At 46.6% G+C, this 13472-nt stretch overlaps 1 protein-coding gene across 1 annotated transcript in view; it reads right to left on the bottom strand.

Moving 5' to 3' along the window:
* The window catches only part of LOC144098753 (uncharacterized), a 102109-nt gene that overhangs the window by 5885 nt on the left and 82752 nt on the right, over positions 1 to 13472 (bottom strand). The window contains exons 7-18 of the mRNA XM_077631604.1: positions 13131 to 13202; positions 12566 to 12637; positions 11879 to 12022; positions 11157 to 11384; positions 9933 to 10096; positions 9580 to 9719; positions 8342 to 8519; positions 7371 to 7652; positions 6511 to 6786; positions 4182 to 4466; positions 3253 to 3366; positions 1881 to 2336 (exon numbers count right to left, since the gene is read on the bottom strand). Of these exons, the coding sequence (XP_077487730.1) occupies positions 1881 to 2336; positions 3253 to 3366; positions 4182 to 4466; positions 6511 to 6786; positions 7371 to 7652; positions 8342 to 8519; positions 9580 to 9719; positions 9933 to 10096; positions 11157 to 11384; positions 11879 to 12022; positions 12566 to 12637; positions 13131 to 13202 (2411 nt within the window). The remainder of the gene's footprint in view (positions 1 to 1880; positions 2337 to 3252; positions 3367 to 4181; positions 4467 to 6510; positions 6787 to 7370; positions 7653 to 8341; positions 8520 to 9579; positions 9720 to 9932; positions 10097 to 11156; positions 11385 to 11878; positions 12023 to 12565; positions 12638 to 13130; positions 13203 to 13472) is intronic.

Raw genomic sequence — 13472 nt, 5'->3', positions numbered from 1 at the left:
CGCGCCCACGAGGACCGTTACCCGAAGCTTCCTGTGCTTTGCCGCCACGCAGTTATCGCCAGCAAATGCGAGCGTTTTGCTTGGAAGCAGCTGGTAGAATAGTGCAGTTTCGCCCACATTGTATACATCTTGAGGGTCATATTCTTCCATGAGGTCATTCAGCTTGTTCTGCCTCCAATCGCTGCAGGCCGTTTCGTCCACTGCAGCGGCCTCGCCGACAACACAACGAAAGGCCAGTCCATGCCTTCTCCGAAAACGGTCGAGCCAGCCATCGCTGCACACAAACTCCACATTCAGCCGCAGCGCGATTTCTTCTGCTTTTGCTTTCAATATCACTCCATTCACTGGAAAATTCGCACTGCGCGCTCTTTTCACCCAAGCAAGCAAAACTTCTTCCAGGTCTTTATGCATAGCTGTGCGCATTCTCTTCCGCTTCGGCGCAAACTCACCATCTTGCAAAGCATTAGTAATCCACTCTTTGTCTTTCACAATACCGCTCATGGTACTTTTCGCGATGCCGAACTTGCGCGATATTTCGGTCTTTGAAAGCCGGCCGGCGCGAACTTCGGTGAAAACTTCGATCTTCTCACGAAGCTCAAGCGGCTTTTTCCGAGATTTTGGCTGACTAGCCATACTAGCAACATGACGAACAGGGCGCGCACTAGAACAAACAACGGACACCACGATGTGGTGGCGTACAGACAGGCGGGAGATCACAGAACACGGCAAGGTCACGGCGCACACGCATGCCACGAACAATCGATAGGCCTACTGCACAGATTGCGCGGCGGCCAGCAAACGCGTGAGACACGGCCACACGGTATCAGCAGCACTGGCATGACGACACTGCCATGTGATCACCGTTGGGAAGCAGCAGTGGCTGCTTTTTCTTCTCACTTTTTCTCTTCGCCATTTTTTTATTCTCGAGTTTTGCTGGCTTTCCTGGCTGGGCTACCCGCATGGTCTTTCTCTTTCTCTCTGCGCCACTTTTACTCCCAGCCCGTGATCGTAGGAGGAGTCTGCAAGTTCCGAGAACTCTGCCGACGCGACGCGAATCTACTGGCGCGATAAAGACAGATTATTGTTGGGAGTTGCTGCAGGGGGGGGGCGGCGTGCAAGGATTAGGAAGGGGAGGAACAGCGGCGCAAAAAAAATCTTTCATCTTTTTTCACTTTTCCTTTCTTTCTTTCCGCTGAAATACTGCTCGAATGGTCAAGTAAAGCTGCATGGCTTGGGCGCGGCTGGTTGTGAAAGTTCATCTTAACCGATTAGCGCATGCGCAGTGTACATCTTAAGCGGATTTCTTTTGCACTGACTCTATGGGAAACCAAACAAACGACCTCCACGTGTGCCTTTTTTTTGCCTACATGCCTAGCAGGGCACACTTTTTCAGCCCTGCAGTCGGCCATCCGATCTCGTTTGAAAGCTGAAGAGCAGAAACCCTCCGGCATTTCTTGGAAAGTGAACCCTTGCACGTGTGCGCATCACTGTGTGTTTTCTACGTGTTTATTCTGTATGTTTGTGTGTTTTGGTGTTTGAAGCATGCGGCTGGCAAAGGAAAACCAAGACAGCAGGGTGTTGACAGGAAAGCGCCGAAGAGAAGAAGTGTGTGTGCAGTGCTCGACTATGCAAGTGCACGAGTGATAGTGCGACTTTGTCGACGTGCATTGTAGCCTTGTAAATAAGTTTTCTTTGTAAATGTAGCCTTTTGTGGTTTTTACATGAGTGTGTTTAATTAATCTGCGAGTTTCTAACATATGCAACACGGCACTGTTTTCAGGACGAAATTCTTGAGCACGGAGAAACACAGAAAGTCACATGCACAAACTGAAACGGTAAAGAAAAGCAGTTATAACGCAAAGTCAAACATGGGCACACACCTTTGGGTTGCAGCCGGCAATGCAACGATGCTGAACTCCAGCTCCGCACACTCCGTGGGAATGTGGAGAAGCCGGAGTCTCTTTCGTCACTGCTGCCGCCACCACGACCACCGCTGGCTCCACTGCTCTCACTGCTTGCACTGGACCCACGGCGGACTCGGACATGACGGCGGGCAAGAGGAACAGATGCCGCCCGGGGCCCCAGCTGGCCCTCCGAGAGACATCGGGCTTGTCCACTTGCTGACTCCGTTCGCAAATGGACAGGGGAGCCACTGGGGAGACAAGGCCCAAGCATGGTGGGGTGCCTTGAGGCCAAATGGCGCAGTGTCGTCTGCTCCGAGAGAGTGCCGGTCACTGCCCGAGGCTGAAAACTAGTCAGGGCCGCCCGCACGTGGGGAGGGCTTGGCTGGCCGCTGCTGCCGCTGGCCGAGCTCAGGCTGCTGCCTTCTCCTCGACCTGCAGCATGCAATGGCAAGCAGAAAATGCAAGAAGTCAGTGAGCGGGGAGTAGCATTGAGGAAATGGAACACGCAGTTACTGCCTCGCTCACGGCATGCACCTGCACTGCACCAATTAAGATGGAAGGGATGAAGGAGGGGTGAAAGGAAGGTGGATGGGCTTAATTCAGACCACCACCATAATCATCATCATCATCATCAACCTTGCTACGCCCACTGCAGGACAAAGGCCTCTCCCATATCTCTCCAATTAACCCTGTCCTGTGGCAGATGCAACCACCTTATCCCTGCAAATTTCCTTATCTTATCCATTTTTTTTTTTTTTCGCACATCTGGCAAGTTCACAGCCTGTGTTCTGCGGGGTGCCCATAGCAGCATCCAGTCCTAGCTGATGGTTTGTGTAGTGACAATGATGTTGCCTAGACTCGCTGCTTCCCATGTGAATGCGGCTTGGGAGAAGGAGTGCTGCCAGATGGCGCCGTTTGGGCGACTTTCTGTGCACCACACCACGATGAGGTCCTCCGTGTGAATAGCTTTTAAGACAAACTATATAACCACACAGTGCATCTGAATTGCACTTCAGTGAGAGCTAGAATTCTTCTAGCCCCTGAAAAGCATACTGCCAGCAGATAAAAGCACGACAATGAACTTCGAGAATCAGAATGCATGGGGAGGCACTAGCTAAACCTCTAAAAAGTTTGGACATAGCACTTCCTGCCTGCTAAACCTATTAAGTAAATGAAGCTCCAAGAAAACAGGAGTATGGGCTCTGCTCCATTAACTGATGTTGGAAAATGAACCAAGCCATCCTTTCCTGCAAAAAAACAGTCAGCTAGGGCAGCAAGAGAGGTAGGTAGCAATGGTGACAATGGTGACTATGGAGGTGACAATGGTGACGATGAACTGGGCACTGACCTCGCATGAAGAACGGCACCCTGCTTGCACCCAGTATGAATGTCTGACTGCTGGTGTCCACCTGAGAAGTCAGGTCATCACAGCTTTGGTGGCCACTTTCCTTGCTTGAATTATCTGCATGGGAGAACGACAAGGCATGCTTTCTGTATGCTTTCCAGCAAAAAAAAGCAAGGATTGTTAACATGCACTTTAGTTTTTGGCTATCACTTGAATGGCAGGATTTTTTTTTTTTTCATTGAAATCCGGTGGGCCAAACAGTGAGGACAATGGTGCTCAAAGCGTAACTCACTTCAGACATAGATTACTCAAGGTGTACATGAGGCAATGCTAAGCATCAATTGCACAAATAGCATACCAGTTTTGGTCCCCTGCAAGCGATGCCTGAAGATTTTCACAAATACAAAAGACGACAATAAGGTGCACAGTCCTGCCCTTTTTCAGTGTCAGTGCTACTTGGTGAATCAATCCTGCAAACGTTTCTCTGCTGTTCACATTGTTTTCAATGGCCATAATGAAGCCATGACCCTGCTCACATTTCACAGAGACGACAAACTAAATGTCCTTGCTCCCTCCCTTATTTGTGCTGCTTACTCGTGTAGGGCAGCCAACGCTGCATGTGCATAGCTAACCTCCCTGCCGTTCCTTTTTCCGCCCTGTCTTCAATCACTCAAAATACCACCCCCTTGAAGAGATCATCATATGACTGCTAAAATCACCAAATTAAGACGATATAACATATATATATAGAGAGAGTTGTATTATAGCAAGACCATTCTGGTGCCAAATCAGAAGATCACGCAAGCTCAATGGTCCCACCTCTACTCTGCACTTCTGGTCATCCTATGCACATGTGCAAACAGACACTTAATGTCATGCAACAGGCCAAAGTCTGCCAAACTGCTAGCGCTGCAAGAAAAAAGCACGCTCACCAGAACCCGAATCTGCAGAAACGTCCCGTGCCTCGTGGATGCCATCGGCATTGGCTTCAGCTGTGAGGAAGGGCTCCTGCTCGGGAGGCCTCGCCGGAGGCTCCGTGGGCGGCGGCGCCTCCGGAAGTGCACTGGAGGTGGGACGCTCCCTCTTGCGCATCTTGTTGTAGATGATAAGCACCCAGACCAGCGAAGTCCCCACGATGCTGACCACAACCACAATCACCAGAATGCCCGTGGTCATGCCTTCCGCGTCGGGACCCAGGGGCCCCAGCGTGGACTTGGCTGCACAAACGAGAGAAAGCAGGAACAGGTTACCAAGGGATGCTGCTTTAGCCATCTCTGAGACAGACCCACTCATAATAAGAATCTTACCAAAGCTATTTAAAATGTGTATGACCCCTAAAATATATCATTTCTAGCGACAAAAGCATGGAATAAAGTACCTAAAAGAATTAAATTTTTACATATCTTTACATGCTCAATAAAAAAATACTGCTGTCTGACCAGTACACCTCATTCTGTCAGTATGCAAAAATCTAGACTGGTATGCTGGACTGCACTATATAATGTATTCATGCAACAGATCACAGATCCGCAACTAGCCCATGGGCTAGGCATCCATTTCTTTAGTGTTAAATTCTGTGAAATAAACACTTTTAGGAACGGATGAACTTTTCTATAAATGTGCATTCTTAGGCAAGACAAACAAAGGAAGGAGGATGTCAATTCGGGATGTGCGTACAACACAGACATGACTTGTTGCACAAGCTCAACCCTGTCAGGAAGCACAAGGAACTAGTGCACAATCCTCTCCCAATTTCAACATAGTCAGCTTGACGCTGCTGTCGTCCAGGATTGCGTTAGTTACCGTATTTACACGATTGTAAGTTGACCTATTTTTAAATATTTGAAAATCCGAAGCATGGGGGGTCGACTTAAAATCAAAACCAAAGCATCACACCATAAATAAAGGCGAGACAAACGAGATATCAGGCATGCAACAGCATGGTTGCATTTTTGCTGCGCAGCTCCGTCGCATCGCTCTTGGTGGTGGCCTTGAGCAGTTGCTATGTCAATGCGCAAAACTGGCATCCCTACCCCGAGCGGCGGCCGATGGTGGCTGTCGATAAGCAGCAAACCGGCACCAGCCCACTCCCCACACGTGGCTGCAGATTGCGTCTGCTGATAAACGGCAGCGGCCCGATAATGCATTTGCGGTCTACTCTTAATAGGCGTTGTCCAAGATTTTTTGTTTGTTTGTTTACTTTCAACCGAGCACTTGGCACTCAAAGGAGCGTCGATAGTTGATGGAAAGGCTGCTGTTCCAATCTCGGCCCGACACTCTGAACCGCAGCGGCGCCGTGGAGTGTCGGTAGCTGATGGAAGAGCCGACGCCGCTCACGTGTAGTTTCTTTGGCTCTGACGCATTTCACGACTACCGGTCACATTTCACAAGTTTTTAATGTAGTGCCGTAGAGCTCCGTCATCCGCCATTTGTACTCCGGGTCCGGTAAGCGACCGGCGCTCGTTCATGGCTACACTGAAGATGACTGTCACTCTTTGCGCCGAAGAAACGAACAACTGCGCGCCGGGCCGCAAGTTCAAGATTTGCAACGGGTGATACAGGTGTGGCAGATGCAGCGAGGCTAAATTTTCAGCTGTTCCACGGGATGTCGTGACGTGACTGTTTGCGAAGTGCAGGATTGTGCTGCACGACGATGTTAGAACGATGAGCTGTGGGACCGCAGCAGCGATCACAACAGTAGCGCTAGTGACGACGATGCGCAAGTGTGGACGAGTAGTCCAATACATTTTTGTTTTGGAATGTGCCCAAGGGCGTGCCCGCACGCGGCAGCCGATAGCACCTGGTGATAAGTGGAGGCCACAGCATAGTGCTATCGTGTTCTATTATTAAAGGCCAAGCATAAACAACCTCCAAGTTTGTTTTTGTTTTTTTTCCCCAGAAATGTGATGTGGAGGGGTCGACTTACAATCGGTGTAAATACGGTATGTACAAGCCTCCCATGGCTTTTCCATCAAATATAGCCACCTGCTTCTGCTTTCAAATGCTTAAATATAAACAGAAGGTATTTTAGCACAAGTTTTACAACATTCACTTTTGCACTACTATAATTGATGCAATGGCAAGAGCAGTTTCAGCCAAGATGACATTACACGAAAGACAAATCAGCTGCCGTCACACGGATGCCAGTTCTGCACATGGGGCTCCAACCAATCGGTACGAACCAAAGTGGCCATAACTGCTAAGTGAGCACTTCCAGAATATGGACACAGGCGGCAGCCATATTTCTGCCATAGTACATACCTGGCACCACCTTGAGGAGGGAAAGCCCCCTCTCGATGCCCAGGGTGTTGGTCATCTCGCACGCATACTGGCCCGAGTCCGAGGACCGGCTGTCGGTGATGACTAACAGCTGTGCCTCGGCCACCAAGAAGTGGCGCTCGGTGGTCACCAAGGGTGCTCCATCCTTGAGCCACGTCAGCCGGGGCTTGGGGCTGCCTGACGACAGACATTCCAGCACTGCCGTGTCCCCGGCCGCCACCTGCTTGCTCCGCATAGGGCGCACAAATGCTGGTGCTTCTGCAACAAAGCGAGAAAAGGTACATTTGTAAATAAACATCTGAAGCACAGCATTAATGGAAGCAGCTTTAAACAGTGCAAACAAAAGAAGAGTCCAGACTTGAATGAGTTTCCATGTGTAACTAAGTGCCCAGGTTACTCAAGCATACAATTAATAAAATCTTTCAACATTGCTCTAGTGTTGCAGCGTCTCTGGGAAGTAATCTGAACAGCAGTAATCACGTATTCAAAAGTTAACGAGCCAGGCAGCGTGCGCTTTATTCATGACTGCACCGAAGGAAATAATGCTTGCACACAAAGGTGACTTGGCATATTTGGTGTGAACTGTTGAAAATAAAGAAGTGTGCGTGATCGATGTAAAACCAATGCTTGCCATCCTTAGCACACGGTCTTTTGCCTGTTCCTCCTTGATTCACGTAGTTGAATTAGAACTCATCAATAAATTTTAAAAAAGAGAGAAAAATTGCACCCAAGCAGTTCCATTAGGGGCTTGCATGCGTGACATCAGTTTTTGCAAACTGTACAATAATGGGTTACTTTTTTTGCAGCAACTCAGGAAGCACAGAGCAACACAAGATTCTCACCAAGCACGGTGAGTGTGGCGTTGGCCCGCACCACACCGGCTCGGCTGCGGGCAGTGCAGGTGTAGACTCCTGAGTCGGCTGCCTTGAGACTCACAACAAAGAAGACGTCGTCAGTGGGCATGACATGCATTCGCCTCTCTCTGGCAGCTGGGAAGTCGTCCCCACCGTCCTTCTGCCAAGACACCGTTGGTGTTGGCTGGCCCGTGGCTCCGCACTCAAGCCGTGCTGTGCCTCCCGCACGCACCGTCAAGTTGGATGGAGTCTTGACAAACGTAGGCAGGACTGCAAGTGCAGAGAGAGTTACAATGCTGCTATATCAGTGTTCTTAGACATGTGAGCACCAGCAAGCAGTAGAAAGCACCGCAGCCATACACTGAGGAAGTTCAGAATCATTTGAAAAAATTGCCTGCCTCAAAGGAAGCCCTCAACATGTTTCTCCGAAACCTCAGCAGACTCATGTAAACGCATTCAGAAATGGCAAAGCACACAGGAAATAATTGTGCTTTCGTCGGAAGCCAGATATTACTGAGCCATTTTGACAATCTCGGTATACCGAACAATCAGAGAAATTCCCTTGCCAGATATATAATGTCCATGCTGTTTCGTAACAAATGACTGTCTATATATGCTGAAACTGCACGGTACAAATGGCCACCAATGCTTCAGTCGTACTAGAGCACAGATGCTAATGAATGGCAAGAGGACCAGAGAAAAAAATGTGTTTCTTTAGGCAGAGCACTATGCGGGACAGACGGCTCATATCAATTCGACCTGAACAGTGAACTGGGCACCATGGTGTTTTTCTTATTCAATGACAATTCACTTCATTCTGGTTTTTAGATGTTACAAGCATATCCTATTAGTGGCCCAATGCCTCCCCCTTTCTTCTTCATACTGCAATGACAACAGCAATGTCAGAAGAAGTCTCACATAGCACAAGCACTGAAACAGGTCCAGGCAGAGTTACTCACCATACACACTAATGTTGGACTGGTTGGAGTAGACAGAGCCAAACTGATTTCGAATCACACACTGGTACCGCCCCTCATCCTTGTTTTGGATATTCCTCAGGTGCAGATAGCTTGTGAAGACCACGACATCGTTCGGCTCTACTTTTTCAGAGACTTCTGTCTCAACATCGGACAGGAACTGTTTGAAAAGAGAACATTATAACAAGAATTACTTTTCAGGAAGGAAAAGGCAGAGCAACTGTTTCATTCGGAGTGGAGACCTGAACCATGCCACGCGCGAAGGGATTAAGGAGGGGATAGAAGGAGGCAGAAAAAAGTTGGGGAGCTCTGGACTAATTTCAACCAACTGGGGTTCTTTAATGCGCACCGATATTGTACAGCAAACGGGCATCTTTAGCACTGGCCCCCACTGAAATGCGGTCGCTGCTGCCGGTATTCAATCCTGCAACCTTATCCTAGGCAGCTGAGTGCCTTAACCGCTGTGCCACCACAGTAAGCAAAAAAAAAAGGCAACAGTATTGAGTTTTGTGGCACTACATTAAGACAGCCTATGCTCCTACAACAGGAGCGAGAAAGCAAATGCTCCTCTCAAATATGAAAGCCTTAACTGCCGCTGTAGCCACTGCTAAGTAAAATAACGATAAATTAAACAAATTGCAATCCGAACCCACGTTACACTGAGCAACTACCAAAAACAAAGATCAAAAACACATTAAAGAATGGCTGGGGTTCAATGTGGATTGAACCTAGTTACATGAGCAAAAGCTTTGTAAAGCGTGGTCTCCACTGTCTCAAATCAAATGTCAAGTCATAGGTCAGGTCATGTCAGGTCATATGGTCATGGTCACATGACCACATGGTCATATTACTATAGCTTGGGCCACACCACCGCGCAGTTAAATTCGGTTTGACCTTGTAAGGCATTGGAGGTCATAGTCAATGTGGTACCCACTGTCTCAAATCAAATGTCAAGGTCAAGATAAGGTACCAAATAATCATATTAATATGATCACATGATCATATTACCATAGCATGGGTATACTACCACGCAGTTAAGTTTGTTTTGACCTTGTGAGGCAGTGAAGGTCATTGTCTCATCCACATCGAAATCTGAAGTTGTACCCCGAGCAGTAGAGCTCTCGCTCTAAAAAAAATACATTCAAAAAGTCATCAAAAGCATGCCAGCCATACATCCATTGATTAAGCACAATAGGAATCTTTTTTTTCTCATGACTCACTTTTTGTTCTTTTCTCCATTGAAACTCCAGTCTTGAAGCACTTGCAGTTGCTGCCTTGCAGACAAGCGTGATGTTCTGGCCCTTGAGTGCAACCTGGTTCTCGGGACTTTGCAGCAAGATCTGAGGCTTGGGAAAATCATCTGTTCCGGGTTTTCAGAGAAGTGCGAAAAATAAGAAAGAAGAGAAAAAGCAAGGGTTAAATTTCACCCACAGTCGAACAAATGTGCATGTCAAGGACGTCTGATTAAGAGCAGCAAAGGCTGAACCTCTAATGCGACACATACAAATGCCTGTGCCCATATCTGTCCTGCTTTTATCACTCAGGTTCTGATGTCCGTAATAACAATACGCACTGCATGTGAAGTTCTCGGCAGCGATGTCGAGCACAGGCAGGCCCTCCAATGCTGGTGGGTGGCCGCAGCGCACTTGAACGCTGGCTTGGAAGCCCTTGTGAACGATCCATGCAGGCAGCCAGAGAAGGTTGCAGTCACACAGAAGGCTGCTGCTGTCCAGCAGGCTGCAAAAAAGAGCAAGTAGTGTATCTCCACAGCCGAACACAGCCTAGTAGCTGCTTATAAAGACATGCAACGCAACAACAAAGGCTAGTTGGTGGCACATGATTCAAGGGCACCTGCAATGAAGACACGAAAAAAAAAAGGCATAAATTACCTGTCTATCAATTTCATTTTATCTTTCTTAACTTGTTTGAGTTATCTTACTGGCACGGCGAATGAGTGCCAGCTGCGCCTATCAGCACTTACCAAAACAAGAGAGAGTAAAAAGAAGCAAAAAAACGAAGCAGTCAGCTACAGCTGTACTACACTTATTCATAGCATGCAAATTATTTGCTGTAAAGCAGGGGAAACAACATGTGTAACAGCAAGCACAGTATCTGTGCCTGTGTGGCTTGTGCACACATGCAACTAAATTTTTACTGGCAGCTCGAATATCAATGGAACATACAGTTAGCATATAAAAACTAATTTTGCTGTAAATGCTGCAACAGAAGTTGAAAATGTTTCAGGGGTGTTATTCATGCAGTGGAAAACTATTTAGAACAAAGGAAAAAAAATTATTTCATATAAGCCCACAGAGTTATAGTTGAATGCAGATAATGTGTTCCCATTTATACTGGAGCTGCTTATATAAGCACTGTTTAAGAAATGCAGCAATTGCTTCCGCCCCGCCCCCTCCCTCTTTTCACTTCATCTGTTTATTTCCATATTTTGCCACATCTTTATCTCTGCAGCACACTGCTTCAATGTTCTAAACAAGAGTGACTAGGTCTGTGTCGTCATCATGACCGTCAGCCCAGCAACGTACACTGCACGACAAAGGCCTCCCCCATCAATCTGCAATTAACTGCGTCCTCTGTAGATCTGTTTGCCTATCGATAAATGGCACCTTGTCACCTGTAACAGTAACATGACATCCAACCCAGGACATAAGGAATATATATAACACATGCCAGGTCGCAAGTAAGAAAAGAAAAAGGCCATGAATAAAATACAAGAACAGGATGCTTCAGAAAGCACAAAGGAAGAGGACAGGCACAAACGAGTTCCCTGTGTACTCACAGAGTGGTCAGTCTTTTGCGCAGGGGAGCAAAGGTGCCCTGGCTGATGGTGGTGATGGGGTTCCGCGAGAGATCCAGCGAGCGCAAGCGGCCCAGGCCGGCAAACGCCCTTGACGTCAGGGACTTGATGAAATTGTCCGACAGGGTGAGAAGCGTCAGGCTGCTCAGACCCAGGAAGGGCCCGTTCGTGTCCTCCATTGTCCACGACAGAGCGTTATGGTCCAGATATCTGAAAAACATGGCAATGTGTAGTGTACATTGGAAAAATGTCTAGCCACTGGCTGCAGCAAATTAAGTAAATGTTGATGGAAGAGTAAAGAGTTTTTTATTCCCCCTTTTAATGAATGTCTTCCAGCAGTTGCGCCCCATGTTTCACATGCGTATCTGAAAATTTTCTACATTATGTAATCAAAAAAACCTGTAAACAGCGACCAGGAAAGTACAGGACAATAATTAGTCCTCATCATTATAAATGAAGCCCACACAGGTTGCTAACGGAAAAATTATAACACAATAATAAGCCCAAAGTCAAGAAAATGTTTATTAATTATGCAAGACTTCATAAGGAGATGTCTTCAGACACAAACATGGAAGAAGGAAAAAGTACAACAAACTGAAACATTTCACAGTTCTCACAGTAATTCCCTGCAGAATGCGTGTAAATTTACTATGATAGAGTTCAAATAATAACAACAATATCCTAGCCACATGCCATATACTTACAGCTCCTTCAGCTGGTTCAGCTGCTTGAAGGCCCCCTCTTCAATGTATGAGACCGCATTGTGTCCAAGGTAGAGAAAGCGCAAAGACTCGGCCTTTGCAAAAGTGCTTTTAGTAATGGCCTGAAGATTATTGAAGCTCAATTCCCTGAAATATGAAAGAAAAATGAATATCACAGTTACCTTTTGTCACTTTACGTATCCCCTTTAAATACACATTATTATACCTAATTACAGCCCTATTTGTGACTCCTCCATGTCTCACTGCTCCAAATTGTTGGAATTAATTTGGCACGATCCACTACATCCTCAGGTTGTCAGCCCAACTATGCCTATTGCAGGACAAAACTGCAGGACAATGGCCTCTCCTAATGATCTGCAGTTAAACCTTTCCTGTGCGAACTGTGGCTACCCTATTCTTGCAAACTGCTAATCATATCTAACCACACGGCTCTATGCTAACCCCTGTTGTGCTTACCTTCTACTGGAATCTTCTATGTTATCCTAAGAAGTCATCAATTATCTGTACTCCATATTACATGCCCTGCCCATGTCTACATCTTGATTAAAGCAGTAATAAGACATTCGCAGCTTGATATCAGACAGCAGTAGTTTAGTGTAAGACATAGTAAGAGAAGCATCAGCTTTTGGAAATGCTGAGGTGGAAGTAATTCAAGCACGGTAAACTTACAAGTGGGTTAGCTTCTTGCAGTACTCCCAACCGCCCATGTTCGCCTCGGTAATGGAATTGTGGGTCAAGTTTCTGTGCAGGAAAGAGAAAACATCAGGTGGTGAGATGCTGAAATGGCATGCAATCTTAAAGGGATACTGGGGACAAACTTGCGTCACCCTATATATTGATTACCACACTTTAATGACACAGTGGCTACTTTCCCTACTTTTACTTCTATGAGCTAGAAAAGGCCAAAAAATGATAGACAGGTATTCCCACCACAGGATATTTTAACAAGCAAACTGTGACGCCATAAAACACTTTTTCGTTTCCAGCCGGCGACCATGAAGTCCATACATGATTTTCTCAAAACCAGTGGTCTGAATCAAGTGGCACGAAAAAAATATTCAGTTTTCAACTCCAAATTTCTAAGAAATATAAAAATGTCTTTTGCTGTTGAACAAATCCACAAAAGGCAAACAATCTTATGTTACCAACACCTAACACTGGATGGAGTTCTCCCCACTGTCACTTTTGAGACTGCATTGCATAAGTGCGAATCATGAAAATGCACAACACTTACAGCCGCTTTAATGAAGACATGCCGTACAGCCATCCGCTGGTTACAGCTGTGATGTTGTTGAACTCCAGATTGCTGCAAAGAACAGAGATATTGTTTGTTAAAAAAAAAAAAAACCCACAGCAGTTGATTTCGGCTAGTGCCAAAACCTGTAATTTCACTCAAAGGTTTTATGAGCTTACTGCCAAGTTTCATAAAGACTGCTACATGCCAAAGTTTAATAATGCTGAAACAAGGAAGCCACAAATCATGATTATGCTGCACAAAATGTTCGAGAAGCCGGTTTATGCCTGGAATCGGTTATAAAATATAAAGCCTGTATTGTCTTATTGGGAATAATGAATG

Source organism: Amblyomma americanum, chromosome 7 (assembly GCF_052857255.1).
Source record: "Amblyomma americanum isolate KBUSLIRL-KWMA chromosome 7, ASM5285725v1, whole genome shotgun sequence".
In the NCBI taxonomy this organism is placed as follows: domain Eukaryota; kingdom Metazoa; phylum Arthropoda; class Arachnida; order Ixodida; family Ixodidae; genus Amblyomma; species Amblyomma americanum.
The sequence above is the reverse complement of the archived record's forward strand: the minus strand, read 5'-3'. Positions and strand labels throughout refer to the sequence as shown.